The following is an 18,671-nucleotide window of genomic DNA, read 5'->3' as shown; positions in this document are numbered from 1 at the left end:
AAAGCTCTCATGGTGGAAATGTAACATCCTTTCAGTAACATCACGTAGCATGCAGTCCGCACCGAAATTTCCCCATGGCCCTGGAGTGTTCCTCATGGGTGGCTATTTGCTCCTAGGATCTAGTCAAGGTTTTTGTCTTGGATTTGCTTGTTGTGTCTCTGTGCTTTCACTTAATTGGAACAGTCTCCTCGCATTTTTTTTCCGCATTCATGACACTGACATTTTGGGAGTTCAGGCCAGTTCTCTTAAAGACTGTCGTGCATTGGGGATTTTTCTAGTTATTTCTTCCTGATGAGATTCAGGTGAACTTTTTTTTTTGGGGGGGGGGCAAGAACACAACAGAGGTGATGTCTGCTCGCTACATCACGTCTGGAGGGACAAATGAATACCTTGTTTTTTTAACTGATAATGCTAAGTATGTGAAGGACGCATCTGCCACATATTTCCACGTAAAAGTGTCCTTTGCCCTTTGGAATCAGGAAGTCATTGGTGCGATATTTGGGGACCGTCAATATCCTATTCCTTAACAACCTTTCACCCTATAATTATAGCCTCCAGTGATGACCCTTTTCTAATTCAGTGATTGTATTGGCGGTTGCGGAAGAGCAGTTTTCCATTCTACCTTTCTTTCCGCACGCAGTAGCTGGGTTTCTTCTGTCAAGAGGCGTTCCCGTGTCTTCCCTCTCCGTTTTTGACTTTGCCCGCGGACATCCAATGTGATGTTGAATGTACCAGAGATGAGATTGCTCCTGACTGAGCTGCCTTCGGATGCTCCCTTTGCCATGGCATTGCCTAAAGTGCCAGCGCACAGAATCAGCCGTGCTTTTTTCCTCCGTAGCGATGCAAACAGGGATCTGATAAATAATACATTCCCGTAGCAGCAGCCAGCTCTTTTATGGGAGTGACAGGTTAACCAAAGCGTCTAACAGGACCTGTGTGCTCATGAGGGTTGAGATGCTCGTAGGCTCTTGTGGTTCTTTTCCTGTTTGCTACTTCAGTATATGTTGACCCGAGCCTGTCAGCCTTTGTAGGTCATACGTGCCGTTGCAAGCAGTACCACAAAGACGGGGGAAGGGAGGTGATCGGAAAAGACAGGAGTGTTAGGGCATCTGGGTGGTCAGTCGGTGAAGCATCTGACTTTGGCTCAGGTCACGATCTCCCGGTTCATGGCTTTGAGTCCCGGTTCGTGGGTTCGAGCCCCGCATCGGGCTCTTTGCTCGCAGCTCAGAGCCTGAAGCCTGATTCAGCTTCTGTGTCTCCCTTTCTCTCTGCCCCTCCCCATTTCTTGCCCTCCGTCTCTCTCAAAAAATAAACATTGAAAAAAATGTTTTTTAAAAAAAGAAAAGATAGGAGCGTGTGTTTATCACAATGGTTTTTGACAATTCACTTTGTCCTTTCAGATGGCTGTCCGTAGGTCAGTGCAGAATTTTGTTGGAGATTTAAGCAGCTGGGCATTGTCTCGGGTAGGCCTTGCTTAGGTCTCAGAGCCTCTAGAACTCTCCAACAGGTTAAAGATTGAAAAGATTTCAGACATCAGCTGTTCCCATAGGAAATCACTTGTGTTTTCCTTTTTTAAGACTGCTTTATGTACACGTATTGAAGTATTCGGTTAATAGATAGCCTTGAGCTGTTTCCTTAACTTCTTTGAGCCTTTTTTTCCTCTGTAGCATAGTTACACATTCTATCAAGAGTTACTTATCCTCAAGGTTTTTCATTTCTCCTATCTTCTCTCTTTAGTAATGAATTAATTTTTATACTTCAGAGTTTTAAAGTGCGCAATTTGATAATTTTTGACACGGGTACACATGATGACTCCAGCACAACAATCAAAATGAGCATATCTGTGATCCCCCAGAAGTGTTTTTAGGCCCCTTGGGAATGCCTACAGGTCCCCGGTACCCACCCCCACCTTGCGATGATAACTTCCCCGCTCTCTGTCACTACAGACCCCCTCGCATAGTCTGTAGTTCTAGGCAAATGGGATTTTATAGGAGGTACTCATTTTTGCCTGGCTTTTACTCAGCATAATTCAAATTTATTTTTATTGTGTGTATCCATATCGTTCCCTTTTATTTACTAAACAGTATCCCATTCTGTGGGTATTGCACAGTTTGTGTTTTTTTCCTCCCGGTTTTTTTTTTTTTTTTTTTTTAATTTTAATTCCAGTGTAGTTTACATACAGTGTTTACTGTTAGTTTCAGGTTACAGTACAGTGTTTCGTCACTTACATATAACACCTGGTGGTCATCACAACAGGTGCTCTCCTTAATGCCCATCACCTGTTTCACCCATCCCCCCACCCCCCTCCACTCCGGTGACTGTCAGCGCTCTACAGTTAAGAGTCTGTTTCTTGATTGGCCTGACCGTCTCTCTTTTTAACTTTTGCCCATTTGTTTTGTTTCTTAAATTCCACATTTGGGTAAAACCACGTTGTGTTTGTCTTTCTCTGATGTATTTCACTCAGCCGTGATACCCTCTCGATCCATCCACGTTTTTGCAAATGGCAAGATTTCATTCTCCTTTAAGTTCTTTTTTTAATGTTTATTCTTTTTTGAGATAGAGCACGAGCAGGGGAGGGGGAGAGAGGGAGCGAGAGGGAGGAGGGGGGAGACACAGAATCCAAAGCAGGCTCCAGGCTCTGACCGGTCAGCGCGGAGACCAATGCGGGGCTCGAACTCGCAAACCGTGAGATGGTGACCTGAGCCACACAGGCACCTCTCATTTTTTTTTTTAATGGCTGAGTAATATTCCATTACAGACCCATGCACACGCACGCACACACAACGTGTCTTCTTTTTCTACTCATCAGTCATTGGCCACTTGGCCACATTGGCCACTTGCTTCCATAAAAATTTGGCTATTGGGAATAATGCTGCTGTAAACGTTGTGGGGCCTGTATCCCTTTTTGATTAGATGCTAAATGTTCTGAATGGAGAAGGCAGAACAGGAAATGGATCACCGTGCTCATTTCAAAGCTTGGTCGTTCCCAGCAAAGATTGCCTGGTCTTCGGGGTAACGACTCTTGTAACAGAGATAGCAAGGACAGCAAAGAGCCCTGTGCACACAGTGTGGCCTTTCACTTGAGACCAACCCCTGTCTGAAGAGAAGTAGCATAGACTAAAAGCAAGATGTGAAGCAGCCTTGTGTGGAATGTCCCATCAGTATTCCCTTGTGTCCGTGACTCTCACCTCCTGAGCAACTCACATGTAAAGCGCAAGCATCTTGCATCTAAGAGGATCAAAAATCCTTCTGTTTTGTGACGTGCGGGTTTTGTATAGTTTTATGGGAGACTTTTTTTTTTATCACTCGTTTGCTTTTCATAAAAATTGGGATTGTTTGGAGGAAGAGTCATTAATATTCTTTACAGCTCGTTCTTGTTCCTCCTTTTATGTCCGTTGCTAGTGCAGACTTCTCTCTTATGTAAAATATTCCACCGATGCCCTTGGTAGATTTAGAGGTTGTTAAAGAAATCGTAATAACAGCTCAGGGAACAGCCAGGAACTGCCTGTCCTATACCGTCTGACCCTGGCTGGCCATTCTCCTTGTGGTTTTAAAGTCTCTGTGTACACACTAATGCACAACACAGTTTGGGTCAATTTAAATTTAGCAAATCTTCCCAAATGCAAGCATTTCACAATCAGGGCCAGAAGCGTTGGGTTGTGAGTGATGAATGCCTTTATCTCTTCACAGTGGTAGTGTTATTGAAATGGTTGTTTGGATTTATGAAGGGGATATTTTACTAATGGAACACCATATGAAACTTGTAAAAAATCCTTGGTTTGTCCTCGTGTTGTCCCTAAATTTACCTTCTTCTGTCCGTGACACTGTTTGGAAATTCTGTTCATGCGTGGGAATGTATTCAACATTTATATATTTAGTTATTATTTTTCTGTTTTTAATGTTTATTTACTTTGGGGGGAGAGAAAGAGAGAGAGACAGAGGCGCACGCGGGGGAGGGGCAGCGAGAGAGGGAGACACGGAATCCCAAGCAGGCTCCAGGCTCCGAACGATCAGCGCACAGCCCGACGCGGGGCTCGAACTCACAAGCCATGAGATCATGACCTGAGCCGAAGTCGGACGCTCAACCGACTGAGCCACCCAGGCACCCCTGGTTATTATTTTTCTTATAAACGGGCAGGACCTCTCCTAAATAAAATCACAGCACACGTGCATGCACGTATACATGCACGTGTGTACGTGCACATACACACTCTCTGAAACCAACTGATTGGGATAATTATTTGCCATGAATAAATACATTTCTCCTGCTGTTTATCCTGGAAGACATTGCATAGGGTTGTCTCTTTGAGAAGCAGCTTGAGTTCAGATCTGAGTCTATGATTTTAGCAGGCTCCCTCAGGACTTCTAGCTTGGTTTTGTTTTTTGTTGTTGTTGTTGTTTTTTGTTTTTTGTTTTTGTTTTTGTTTTTGTTTTTGTTTTTTAGTCCTTTTTCTTTCCTCTGGGGACAATATATTGACCAATGTGGTTTTCATCTCCCACTTAATAGCGGAACAGGCCTCTCCTGGCTTCTCCGGTTCTGTGTTGTAGAGGACAGCTCCTTCCACGCGGGATGCCCCACAGGGCTCCAGGGATGTCTGGTGCTTACTTAACACTAGGTCCCCGTGTTGGTTTCTGAATTTTGCCACGTGACCCGCGGTCATGTGAGATGTGAACATTCGGGCAGGGTTTCTCAGTCTTGGTACTGCTGCTACTTGGGCGGGCCTGGATAATTCTTAGTTGGGGGGGCCTGTCCTGTGCATTGCCGGCCGAATATTTAGCAGGACCCCAGCCCCTCTCTGCCAGACACCAGTAACATCCCTCCCCCCCGGTGACAGCCAGAAATGCCGCCAGACGTTGTCACATGTCCTCTGGGACGTGGAACCGTCCCTCCCTGAGAACCACTGACCTCTCGAGCATGGCTCCCTGCCTTTGAGTTTCCCTGCAGACCTGGTTTCCAGTGTGAAGTTTGTATATTCCTGTGTTTTAGGCCAGATCATTCTAAACATGTCCTCCATATTTACAAAGAGACTTTTAGCCTTCTGGTGTACGATGTAATAAGAGACAGACCCACAGAGGCACTTACTTTAGAAAGCATTTAAAAGTCAACTTGAGCCAGTTAGAGAATGTTCTTCCTCTATCTTCTCCTCCTTAGACAACCCTTCTGGGTTTAATTTTGTTGCTCTTTCTTTCAGGGTGACTCGGCAGTTTTTTGTTTTGTTTTGTTTTGTTTTTTAATTCTAACCTCATTCAGATACTCTAATCCTTTTTTTTTTTTTTTATTGTGGTCACACTGCGGCTTAATTCCTGTCCCCTCGTTCAACTCCATTCGATTCTGCAAGCTTGGATGGAGGGGATGGAAGCCTAGTTCCTGTCTTTAGGTTTAGACATGTATTGTTTTTAGGTTATTAATTCTTTTTTTTTTTTTTTTTTTGAATCATCTGAGAACCACTGGGTAGTCTCTTGCATAACATTGACTTCCCTTTCTACAGTTTTTCAGTTTGTTAAGCACTGTCATGTTTTTTTTCAAAAACCTCGAAGTTGAGATGCTCACTGTCCGCTCTTAAAAGTACAGTGTATGTGTTTGTGGTGGCTGGGGTGTTGGGCATGCTGAGAAATATTCCCATCCCGTTTCCTCTGCAGCCACGAACTAATACTGTTATCCCGATAGAAAAATGAACGTTCAGATTGACTCCGTGGCAGCCACTTAGGGCCTGGTCCTTTGGTGCCGAAGGGTTTACGGAAAGTATAACATGAGAGAAACCCCAAAGTTATTCTGAACCCCGGCAAATCCCCCTAACTCCAAACTTTCCATGTGAGGAAGTGGCGATTCAGGGAGAGAGGGCAAGGGTCATCCTTGATACCGAGAGAAACGATCGGAGGCCTATATGTAGGCCAGCAAATAATGGCACCTAAAAGGATGATCTCAGGGGCGCCTGGGTGGCGCAGTCGGTTAAGCGTCCGACTTCAGCCAGGTCACGATCTCGCGGTCCGTGAGTTCGAGCCCCGCGTCGGGCTCTGGGCTGATGGCTCAGAGCCTGGAGCCTGTTTCCCATTCTGTGTCTCCCTCTCTCTCTGGCCCTCCCCCGTTCATGCTCTGTCTCTCTCTCTGTCCCAAAAATAAATAAACGTTGAAAAAAAAAAATTAAAAAAAAAAAAATTTATAAAAGGATGATCTCAACTCGGTACAATCATACCTGCCCTTTGTCCTCAACAGCTTCCTCTTCGGCCAATCTGCCCTTATTTATTTTTTCTAGAAGGCCAGAACGTCATTTTAGCTGGGGTTTAGTTTTAGTTCTGTCAGATCTTTATGGAAGCTTTGCCTGGTTTTTAATTCTTTCCTTCTTTATTGCCAAACAAAAGGAGAGGGAGTATACCACCAGGATACAGGATGGTTTGTAGTAAAAATGAAAGATCGAAACAGAAAGAGAATGTGAATCCCCGTATCTCGTCTTCGGTGCTGTCAGTTGGCATCGGTGAGCAGTTTTAAAAGAGCCAAAATGATGGATCTCCCGTCCTGGGAGCTAGAAAGAACCTTGAGGATTTCCAGCCTTTAAGCACAAGAGAATCTATAGTATTTTGAAAAGGCAGAACATTCTCTAGCTTCCCTTGGTAATTCACACTAATGCTTTAACAACTTTCTGCATCAGGAAATTCTGTATGAGTTACAGCCTAAATCGTTCATGCTGCTTAAGCCTGTTTCTTCTTGTTCTGTCCTCAGCGGAGGGATCGAACAGCTGGTCGCAGGCCCCTATGCAAGAGCCATTCACATAATTGAAAACTGTTATTAAATCGCCCCTTCAGCCACTCTTTCTGGCACATTCTCTTTTTTTGTTCTTGGCTAAATAATCCCAATTCCCTTAAACTGTTCTCGTAGGTCTCTCAAACCCTTTAATTATCCTTGTGCCTTTCTGCCAAGCCTTGTCTAAGTTCTGGGTCAGCTGTAGCCACCAGAACTCGACAGCATTTTCTAAGAAGGGTTTGAACAGTTCTGAGGGTAATGAGACCCACTTCCTCACGCTGTACTTGCTTTGCCTTTAGTTACACGTCGTGGTCATGGTGTTTCTTGCTTTCTTTTTTATTGTTATACACCTGCATTTGTCGCTGACTCACGGTCAGAGTTTTACTTGCCGTCTTCTGCAATGAATAGGAGCTTTCTGTGCTTATCACACTGCCTGCATTAAGCGTGAAGTTTTCCTCCGTAGCACGGCTTTTAATCCACCATTGAACACACGATCATTTAAAACCGAGTCGGAAAAAAATATCTTAGGGTCAGCTTAAGCAACAGTAAATCCACGTTTTCAGGAGGAATGAATTACTGCTGCTCGCCATTGTACTGGCTGTCTGTACTGGTTTGTCTCCGAGCTAGAAAGGGTTTATTTTGATAAAGTTCGTTTCTAGACCAGTGGAGCAAGAGATGGTTAGAGGACGTGTTGCAGCTGAAACTTGTGGCTCCTTTGACAGAGTCTCTCATTGTGCTTTTGTGTACAAGGTGGAAAAAAGCGAGTGTAGCGGACTCCGCAGTAAGAGAACCCGGGGGGAGTCCTGGTTTAACCAGAGAAGGCTGAATCCTGGATTTGCGTCGGCCCGAGCCGCCCGCGCGCTTTCGCGGCGGTGGCTCCTGGCCGACCTTGGCCCTGCTTGATATTTTCACCACTGACTTTTTTTTTTTTTTTTCCAACGTTTATTTATTTTTGGGACAGAGAGAGACAGAGCACGAACGGGGGAGGGGCAGAGAGAGAGGGAGACACAGAATCGGAAACAGGCTCCAGGCTCCGAGCCATCAGCCCAGAGCCCGACGCGGGGCTCGAACTCCCGGACCGCGAGATCGTGACCTGGCTGAAGTCGGACGCTTAACCGACTGCGCCACCCAGGCGCCCCTCACCACTGACTTTTTGATGAAGACAGAACACGTGCTTTCAAATGGAAGAAGTATGTCAAAAGAAAAGAAGTGTAAAAAACACCAAAAGGACACAAAGCAGGGAAGAACAGCTAATCTCTCGGCTTGGAGAGTCAGAATTCTTAAAAATTTTGATGAGATGGTACAGCCGGCCCAAACCAACAGCCCGGTCCTTGACCAAAGGGAAAGGACACAGGTCCCAACTGAGCAAGTACAGACTAGAGGAATCACTGAAAACAGCCAAGAACAGCATTTCCCATTATGCCCAACCCAGCATGAGGACCTTGTGGTGTTGACAAGCCTTGGAGTTTTGTTTTGTTTTGTTTTGTTTTTTGAAAGGTAAAGGTCTTGGGCTCACTGAATAATTAGTATGGGAAATTCTGAGGTCAGACAAAGTTTGACGTGTTTCTTTACCAACGACTCCTCAGCGTTTAGTATGTTAACACGCATTAAGAATTTTAAGAGGCAGGGGTGCCTGGGTGGCTCAGTCAGTTGAGCGTCCGACTTCGGCTCAGGTCGTGATCTCTAGGTTTGCGTGTTCGGGCCCGGCGTCGGGCTCTGTGCCGACGGCTCAGAGCCCGGAGCCTGCTTCGGATTCTCTGTTTCTTTCTGCCCCTTCCCTGCTTGTGCATGCACACGTGTGTGCGTCCTTGCTCGCGCGCGTGCTCTCTCAAAAACAAAGAAACTTAAAAAAAATTTAAAAAGAAAAGAATTTTAAGAGGCAGATATAATGAGTGCAGTGTTTCCGTAATCAAGTTCCATAATTCTTTTCTTGAAGCGTTTTGTTGGATGCTGGGTCTGCTGGATGCACTGGGAAATAGCCAGAGATTATACCCGAACAGAAACCCTATGTGCACGTACAACAGAATAAAAGAAAGTCATCCAGTTATACTGGCCAGACCAGTGGAGTGACCATTCCCAGCAGATCATATTCGGAAAGTAGTTTCCTAAAGGACTGTGGCAAACGAAGGCATGTCCCATGAGGAGTAAATAAAAGAGCAGGGGTGAAGCAGCATGGACAGACATGACCGCTCTGGTAAAATCTTGGAAGGGCTCTGTAAAGCCTGAGACCATGTGGGTTTCTGGTCTTGCCCTGTGCCAGACGGGGTTCCAAGTGCCTTTCATTCCACTCATTGAAATCTTCAAACAACCCTCTGAGGCAGGTGCTGTTTATAGATTAAGACACGGAACGGTAAAGTTACTTTGCCAAGGTCACACAGCCAGTAAATGGTTGGCGTTTGAACTCTCCGTGGCAGGATTCTCCGGCCTCTGCTCTGCTCTGTGGATTTCAGCTCCGTGTGATGACGCGCTTTTGACAGGCGTACCTGTACTCAAGTGTTCAAGGTCATCCACTGAGGGTGTTTGCTCCCTCACCCGGCCGATGGTTCTCTAGTGGCGGTAAGAGCACACTGGCATTGCATCAGAGTTTGGACTCCGTGGTCATGGAAGGTCTAACAGTTCTGTGGTGCCGTTCCAAGAGGATGAGTTCGCTTGCACGCTCCCTTTGATCTTCGGGTTCTGTAATTCTTGTTTTTTTGTTTTTTCCAATTTCCACAGAGTACCTCTGTGATGGCGCTCTCCACAGAGAAAAGCGCTCAACCCAAGCTTTCGAGCAGTACCTCAAGTTGGTAGCATTTCGCAGCTAGGAGATTCAAGGTCCAAGGGCTCATTATACTGTTAAATTTACAATCAGGGGTAGTGACTGGACTACTGCTCGAGTGGTGAGCTTTGTGAGCCGCATGACCCGTCGGTTTAAACCGTGGTGCGCTCCTGTCAGCAGTACGAGTAGATTCGTTCTCAGTGAGCCACGTTCCAAGAGAAGCAACATGGGTTTACAGTGCAAATACTCATTACTTGCGTGATACTACATTTTCCCTTCGTATGTTCCGTTTACATTGGTCTCGGAACAGGCGCACTGCCCCCCGGATTGTGGGCAAAAGCAAATGACGGTCGCGTCTATAGAAAACACTTCCGTTCTGGGGCTCCAGGTATCTCCAGAAGATTTTTTTTAAGGTCACCGTAGTACGTGTTAAAAAAAAAAAAAAAAATAAGCCCGCAAGAAGCAAGCCAGGGTGCCTGAGGACCAGCCGAAACGGCAGGCTGCAGGAGCAGACCCGTAGGAATTTCATACCTCGGAATCAGTAGATTCTTGTTGGAAAAGCGTTTACTCGGTTAAAAGAACAACAGGTGGCATTGAAAAATCTCCGCAGTGAGCCCTAGACTTTTTAGATGACCTTAAAAATGACCAGATAGACCTTGCGGCTGTTAAAAGTACAGCAGCCAACATTTAAAACTTACTGAATGGGTTTAATAGCCGACTGGAAGCTCCTCAAGAGAGAGAGCGCTAGCCAGCCGGTAGGGTAGAAGGGATTGTTAGAAACGAAGCACGAGGAGGGCCTGTCCAGACAAAAACGTGGGCTAGGTTGAGAAAGTCTAACATTTATCTAATAGATTTCTGGAAGCAGAACAGAGAGGAAATGGAGAAGAGGCGCTGTTTGTTGAGATCATGACTGAGAAGATTCCAGAGCTGACCAAAGACACTAAAGATTCAAGAAGCCCGGCGACTGCTAAGAAGTATAAATAAACCCTAGAAACGTAACACAAGACAGGAGGAGGACGAATTACCTCCGGAGGAGCAGTAGTGTGCTTTACTGCTGACTTGTTAACAGTAGTAACAGGGAAGGTAAAGTGGAATCATCATTCAGTGTGCCGAGACAAAATAAAAACAAACCCCCTTTGAGTCTAAACATCTGTATGTAATGAAGATAGCTGTCAAGAGTATGGATTTAGAAAAAGAGAGGGCCGCCTGGGTGGCTCCCTGGGTCGGGCATCTGACTCCTGATTTTCGCTAACGTCATGATCTTGCAGTTCACGGGTTCGAGCCCCGTGTCAGGCTCTGTGCTGACAGCGGGGAGCCTGCTTGGAATGCGCCCTCTCTCTCTCTCTCTCTCTCTCTCTCTCTCTCTCTCTCTGCCACTCCTGCTTGTTCTCTCTGTCTCTCTCTTTCTCTGTCTCTGTCTCAAAAATAAGTAAACTTTTCTTAAAGAGAGATTTCTCAGACCAAACAACCTGAGAAATTCCCCACCAACAAGACACTGAAAAGAATATTCTAAAGGGTGTGCTTGGGCAGAAGTGATCCCAGATGGAAGATGTGACGTGAAAGAGGCAATGAGAAAAAAACAGTGGACGATAGATTGCTCAGTATGAAAATACCAAAAAAAAAAAAAAAAAAAAAAAAACCCCAAAACACCTCTGCTATCTTGTAGGGTCACCAGAGATGTAATCAAAATGCATGACTATAGTGATCCGTAAGTGATAGGTAAATGTATTTCGAGTTTTCTAAAACCAGTGAACCGTTTGGGAGGAATGGCGTTTTATGAAATTTAGACATTGAAAGGGAGAGCGACAGGGACAGACGAGAAGCAACAGGGCACCGTGAAGACAGCACTAGGCCAGGAGGCTTGGATTCTGGTAGCGTCTCAGCTGCTCGGCCATCGTGCGGCCTTGGGAAGGGTTCTTCCCTCGTGTGTGTCTCCGTTTTCCAGTCTGTGAAAGGAAGCTCTGGGACCGGATGAATTTTAAGGGCTCTTCATTATGATTCTGTGAAACACTGAGAAATAGATTCTCTAGGAGAAACAAGGAATCAATTATTCCTGAGTTGGTTTTTCCTTAACCTCCTGCGAGATGTTATCAGTAAGCGCTTGTATTTCACTTCCGGCTCCTTCTCAACGTGCGTGTGCAAACGCCGGAGCTCGGGGGGGGGGGGGGGTGTCGAGGCTCAGGTGTGTGTGTTGCTCTCCTTCCTCCACGTGTTTGGTTTCCTCTGCTGTCTCGTCATCTAGCAGCCACACACGGGAATGGCAGTTTACCGAAGCCTCAGGGGACAGTTGGCTCCTGTGGGTGTTGGGGGGACGTTTGCAGAAAGGGGCTGTGAAAAGTGAGCCTCGTTGGGCCCCCGTTGTGCCTTTTGCTTAATTTCGGGCCCGTACTGACGTATGCCTCCTGTCCTTTCTCTTCTTGCCCTGCGCTCCCCCCCCCCCCCACCCCCTTCGCCCTTCCTCCTGTCCACACAGGCTAATAATAAGCCTGAGATCGAAGCGGCCCTCTTCCTAGACTGGATGAGACTGGAGCCCCAGTCCATGGTGTGGCTGCCTGTCCTGCACCGAGTGGCTGCTGCGGAAACTGCCAAGCACCAGGCCAAGTGCAACATCTGCAAGGAGTGTCCGATCATCGGATTCAGGTATCCGGGACCCCCACTATGGCACGTCCTCCCGCGTGGTTGTCACCTTTTGGGACTTGATCTTGTATCTCCTGTGCTAGTTGCTCTGAGTTCTTCGTTCCCTTTCCGAACTGTGGACTGCCCCGATGGCTGGGCTATTTTGGTGGCTCCGACTCATCAGGCAGGTGTCCCTTTCCACCTTCACTGTGGAGCTCCGCGGAGCCGCATCCTTGGTGGACCACGACTGACTGATGGCCTGCCTCCCCTGAGATACTTGTCTGTCCAGGGTATGCGCATTAACTGTGCCGCCTCCTTCCTAGATCCAGAAAATGTTAACCATCTCTCTGGGGGTGTTTTCATGTGTTGTTGTTGTTTGTTTGTTTGTTTTTTTTTCTGTTTATAGAAACTCTCTAAGAATCCGTTAGAAAACTCAGAGATGATTCTGTGTGGGGAGACCTGTCATGGTAGCTCAGCTGCTTATTCTTCTTTTCTTCCCTCGAGTAACGAATTGTTTCAAGCAGCCCAGCCCTTCTTCACCTGTGAATCTGATTATGCTCTTTGCATGTATCCTAATGAACTTCTGAGGGAATATAAAGCGTGCAAGTCCATGAAAATTTCACAAAGCGGCTAAAAAAAAAAAAATGAAAAGGTTCTTTATGAATTTACAAGTGAAAGAGATAGGAAACATAGCAGGTTATTATTCTGATCTTCGGAAAATGTCACGGAAAACCACTGGCTCTTAAATCCTCAGCCTTGTTGACCTGTTTGGGGAGATGGGCTATTTTTAAGCGAATTAATCTTACTCAACGATAATCCCGAGCCCACGTTTTGAAATGAGGATGTATTTAAACATCTGGATCAACATCAAGGTTTCCATAGCGATGAATAAGCCATAAAGTTGTAAACTAGCCACATAGCCTCTGCCCGTTCAGAATCTCCCTAACAGCTATGTAAATGCTCTCTTTCTAGTTATGCTTAGACTTGTTTTATTTCTTTGTTTCCTAATAACTACTTTGTACCATTTGTGTGCTTTCTTTTATTCACTACTCTTTTACCCCTGGTGTTTGTCCTTCCATGCTTCATGGTGTTGACAGAGAGGTTTTACACAAACCCTCAGAGGTTTCTAAAGCCTAGGTAGACAACAGTGAGTAGGCAGTGCTCACAAAGGAACGGTTTGCCTTCCTGGTTTCTGGCAGGTAAGAACGGTGCCATGGGGGACGCGGAGGGCGAGCCCCAGGGGACGGCGTTTCGCTTCCTACCTCTCTTTCCTCACCTCCCCTAGCTGGCGAGATTTATGGACGGGGGAGGGCTCATAAAATAGAAAAGGGGAGGGCTCTGGAGGGCCGAAGAGGGGGTTTGCGTTTAATTCTTTTACCCTTATCAAAGGAGATCATTTGGGGGACTCGGCACTTGTTTCTTAGCCTCCTCCTCTCCAAAGATGGTTGGGATCTAAAAAAGGTAGCTCTCCCCCCACCTGCCCATATGTGGCAGAAGGAGTGTGTTTATTTGAATTGGCTAGGGTTCTTCTCTAAGAAAGCAAAAGGCAGGGAGAATAGGAAACAGTACCGTATACCGAGAATGGGGGTGTGCGCCCCCCCCCCGGCACCTTGCAGAGGACAGATTCTTTTGTCCACCCCGATTTTGTCTTTCCTTGGGGCTTCCCTTAGGCGTGGGTGAGAGGCGGGGTTTTCTGGAGAGAGGCACCTGAAAGAGATCAGCCACGCGACTCCCTGGAGGTGAATCGTGTCGGTCGTTCCGAAAACGCGATTGAGGCGAGATGGATTTTAAACGAGGGTTCTCGTGTACTTGTCCTTTATTTGCGGAAATTGCTTTTTATCTTGATACGTTGTTTGGAAAATACTTGCTTCAGGAAACGTTTGTCCCCAGAACGGGTAGGGGGCCTGCAGCGCGTCCATCTCTTTCTCCTGGAAGTTCTTCCAAATTCTTGTGTTTGGTCTTCCTACTTGATCTGAAAGGGTTCCTTGTGGAGTTTAAAGAAGAGCTGAAATCATCTTCCATCCTTCCATATGTTTATGGGATAATCTTCCTGCCAAAATGTTTTGATACTGTGGGAGAAGCACCAGAGAACTGTGAATGCGGGAAGTCAATCGCTTACCTGTGGGATTAATGAACACTGCATTCTGTTTGCAGAAATAGGAGCGTGTGGAAGGTTTATTAAAGAGTGTTCTTTGGGCCTTCGACGTGAAGAAATGCCTAAGGGTGTGTTTTTGTTTTTGTTTTAACCAGGTACAGGAGTCTGAAGCACTTTAACTATGACATCTGCCAAAGTTGCTTTTTTTCTGGTCGAGTTGCAAAAGGCCACAAAATGCACTATCCCATGGTGGAATACTGCACTCCGGTAAGTCAGATGCCTCCCTGGCGGGACACTTAGCTCACCTGGGAGGAGTTGCACTTTTGCACCGTGTTGCACAGGGTGTGTACAGCTGTGATTTAGAAGTTCCCGAGACGGTCCCCCCGCCAAAGGGGCTCCAGATTTACTTTATCCCCAGCGCATAGGGCAGTGCCTGGCACAGAACGAAGCCTCGAAGTTACTCCACAAATAGCATAGGATGAACGAAGAGATTTTTCATCTCTGTTTGGTGGTTGTCGAGAAGACGTTGTCCGCTGTATTTTGTTACCGCCCTAGCGGTTGTGTGGAGACGTTTTATGCTGGGGGGCGTGGGGGAGGGGGTAATGTGGGTTCCTTCGAATTTAGAATCCGCTGCTTTTGGCCAGTCTTGCTTAACTAATGCTAGGCATTTGCCTTTTTGGTTTTGTTTTTGTTTTTAATGTTTATTTTTGAGAGAGAGAGACAGAGCGTGAGCAGGGAAGGGGCAGAGAGAGGAGGAGACACCGAATCCGAAGCAGGCTCCGGGCTCCAAGCTGTCAGCACAGAGCCCGACGCGGGGCTCGAACTCACGAGCTGTGAGATCATGACCTGAGCTGGAAGTCGGTCATTTAAACGTCCGACTCTTGATCTCAGCTCAGGTCTTAATCTCAGGGTCATGAGTTCAGGCCCTGTGCTGGCCTCCACGCTAGGCATGGAACCTACTTAAAAGAAAAAAAAAAAATAAAAAAACTACTCTGTGAAATAGGTATTATTGTTATCATCCCCTTTTTACAGATGAGTACTCTGAGGCCTTAAGTAATTTGCCCAGTGTTCTAGAATTATGAGACGGAACTTTCTCCTCAGATGTCGTTTTGAGGAAATGTTCAGTAGCTTACAGAACTTTGGAAAAATCACCGGTGAAATGGAAAGGAGATAGACTGGGTGGTCAGACACATCTGGGTGTCGGTCTGATGTTACTGAACCACTAGCTGCCGGGACTCATCAGCACCGCCGGACCCGGGAGCTTGTTAGAAAGGCAACAACTCGGGCCCTGCCCCTGCCTCGTTAAATCCAACCTGCATTGTAGCAGGATCTGCAGGTAGTTGCTGCGCACATCCAAGTTTGAGAAGCTCTGTTCTAGAACTTTCCTGTCTTCCATCATAGAGCCATGATCCGGTTCCTAGTGTCTTTCTCACTTTGATTCCTCTTGCAAAGGTATTCAGTGATGCAGAGTGAGCCATGCTGTGGAAGAGAGGGAGATTCAGGGGGTGAAACATGACGTCCGCGTGGATCAGATCGTTCCTTAAAGTACTAGGAAGTGTGGCCAAACCTGAGGTCAACTTTAAGACTTTAGAAACAAGGTGCTCCTTTGACTTCGTTTTTTCATCATGACAGCTTGGTGAGGTATTATTACCCCCACTTTACAGACGGTCTGAGCCTTCGAGAGGTAAACAAGGTGGACAAGTTCACCCTACCGGTTAATGCTAGGCCCGGCCCGGTTTTTGTCCACCGACTTCGCTCTTGACCCCTACGGTCTCCTAAGTTACAGAATGAGCGCCCCGAGGCAGAACACCGCAGTGGCCCCTTTACCTTGACCTCATTCCCTCGTGTGTCTGATCTCGGCACAATTTCCCTTTCAGACTACATCGGGAGAAGATGTTCGTGACTTTGCCAAGGTACTAAAAAACAAATTTCGAACCAAAAGGTATTTTGCGAAGCATCCCCGAATGGGCTACCTGCCTGTGCAGACTGTCTTAGAGGGGGACAACATGGAAACGTGAGTACTGGTGAAGGCCTCTTTGAGCTCCTCTCCGCCGAGTGCCCTCCTTCGCTCCCAAATGCAAACAGTCTCTCCTCTCTCTTTCTTTAGATTTTACTTTAGCTGGAAAGAGAAAAACAAGCTGATGTTCAATTGCCATTTTCCCGTGTCGGTTGTCCCATGCCACTTACCTGTTGCAAAACTTAATCTGGATCTCCCAGGGAGAGCAGCTCCGTGACACCTACTGCTTCCCTGATAAGAAATGTGGGACGGTTTACAAATGAGGGATTCCAGCCTTTCGTTGGGGTTTTCTGCCCTCACGAATCGCCAGGCGTGTGTCTTTTTTTGTATCTGATTGTGGGGTCGTGCTTAGTTGCTTTTATCTCCTTGAAAGAAAATAGAGTCCCAGGAAATTTCTTCACAGTAAGTAGCAATGATTCTCGTGATCAAAATGACGATACCTCCACCTGTATTCAGCCTTCTCTTGTGTTTTCCATATCTGATGGCAATCGCACAGTTGTTTGTTTTTCTTTCACCTCACTTTCCACCTGCGTTTTGGCCGCTGCTTTTCACGGTTCATGCTTAATTGGCTGAATTCTATTGATTTTTGACTTCTCGGCACTTTATTTTGTCTTTATTTATTTATTTCTCTTGATTTGTTTACTTTGTTTGTGGCTGAGTTTGCCTGTGTCTCTCTTCACCACCTCATTTTTTGTTTTGCAGTCCTGTTACTCTGATCAACTTCTGGCCGGTAGATTCTGCGTGAGTACTTGTGCTGAAGGGTGCTGCTGGCTTGCTTGATTTGACCATTTTTGTTCTGTTGGTTTAGTTTGGTTTTAAAGAGCTATTAAGTTCCCGTCCTTCATTTCAGTTTTTTTTCTTCCGGTGATAAGACGCTGCGAGGGCCATCCGCCACAGATCAGGAGAATCAGAGTGAGGTTTTCAGGTCCCCACCTGGTCAGGTTTTAACCGGCAGAAATCCTGGCCTGGAATCAATCATCAAAGAAACCAAGGGGTTGTTAGTTACAGTCCCGGGAGACGTGTTTACATAGCCTTCCATTATAAGCAGGGAAGAGCCTTCTGATTACATCATAACGTTCTTTAGCCATAGTTTTTGAGAGTTAATACTTGTGGACCTTCAAAAGGATGATGGTTTATTCTTGAGGGCCTCTTCTAAGTGGACCATTAAAGATCAAGAGAATTTGTTTTATAGTGTGATGTTGACTTTGATGGAATAATTTCCATGAGGCGTGTGTATGCTATTGGACTCATCTCTATATACATGAGTTTCTCTGTTTGGAACTAAACTCATTTTGCTCTCCTCTCCGAACTAAATATGCAGCTCATAAATAGTTCGACATTTACACTGGAAGGAAAGTGTACTGTCGACTTGGTTATTACTACTGGTGTATATTAATAATACTAATATTAGATACCAACAGATAATTGATTTAGCTCAGAGTTTATAATGTTATTAGAAAACTCTCTGGGGAGTCTGTGATTTACCTATTAGCAAACAAAGCGTGCATTGTTTTAAAGTTCTGTCGTGCGGAGTTTTTATAACAAAGTTTTGGTATTTCAAAGCGTACTTTATTAAAATATTTATTTAAAGTCAGACAGCTCTATTATATGGAAGAGGGAAATGACCAATTTAGAAGAACTCAATTTATTTTTATTGGGTCTTTTTTATCGCTCCCCCATGTAATTTAAAGTATATCCTTTTTTAAAAATCCTGTAGTGATAAATGCAAGCTATTAATTGAGGTTTATTTTAAGTCTTTATTGGCCTCAAAGAAGTGTGAGGCTTCCCTTTCTTGGTTAAAGCAGCGTTATTGTGCCCCTTAATTTTGAGCTACGGTACCTATACCTGATTTTTTTTTTTTTTTTAATCAACGGGGGAGTGACTTAGGTTCACTTCTGGTTTTTGCTCTTGGTAGGTAATGGTTTTTCCCTCACCCGGGTAGTTTATTTGTTTATAGAAGTTTGAACCTTTCTGAAATAAGAAACTTCAAAACACATTGAGAGACTGAAATCCTCACTGTGGCCGGATCCTGATAAGCAAACGGATGTACTCTGGAATAACTTCCAGCCATTTGAAATATTCTAAAGACAATGATGCTAAAGAATCACTTTGAAAATGCACGGATAGAGGTAGCAGAAAATAATAGGCAAAGAATAGCTAACAGTTCCCTGAATGGGGGGGGGGGGAAGAAGTTTATTGTAGACATAAACTAATGAGAAAAAAACATGGCCGTGAATTTAATGTCACCTGTCTTAAGTAGAGGGTGTTTGCCTTAAACTTCGAAGAACTTTAAAATTAATAACCTTCTTTACTACAATATCTTCCTCTAACGACTGAAACATAGAATCACTTTGCCTTTTTATAAAAAGTTTGTTAGATTATTCAGAAATAGTGGGAAAGTCTACTTTTGAGGAAGAAAAACCCAGCACGCTACGGTCCCTATTTT

General features: G+C 45.5%; 1 protein-coding gene across 6 annotated transcripts in view; it reads left to right on the top strand.

The window, feature by feature from the left end:
• DMD (dystrophin) overlaps positions 1-18,671 on the top strand; it is a 1,630,689-nt gene that overhangs the window by 1,548,988 nt on the left and 63,030 nt on the right. For 3 of the 6 annotated variants that reach the window (XM_047076051.1, XM_047076056.1, XM_047076052.1), the window contains 4 exons: positions 11,971-12,137; positions 14,364-14,475; positions 16,086-16,222; positions 16,928-16,966. In XM_047076051.1, coding sequence (XP_046932007.1) covers positions 11,971-12,137; positions 14,364-14,475; positions 16,086-16,222; positions 16,928-16,966 — 455 coding nt within the window. The remainder of the gene's footprint in view (positions 1-11,970; positions 12,138-14,363; positions 14,476-16,085; positions 16,223-16,927; positions 16,967-18,671) is intronic. The other 3 variants (XM_047076054.1, XM_047076053.1, XM_047076055.1) reach the window with 1 other exon arrangement.

This window comes from Lynx rufus, unplaced genomic scaffold (genome assembly GCF_022079265.1).
Source record: "Lynx rufus isolate CCGP_SWC_20201006 ecotype Redwood Valley unplaced genomic scaffold, mLynRuf1.p SCAF_14, whole genome shotgun sequence".
In the NCBI taxonomy this organism is placed as follows: domain Eukaryota; kingdom Metazoa; phylum Chordata; class Mammalia; order Carnivora; family Felidae; genus Lynx; species Lynx rufus.
This window is presented reverse-complemented; position numbering and strand designations above follow the sequence as displayed.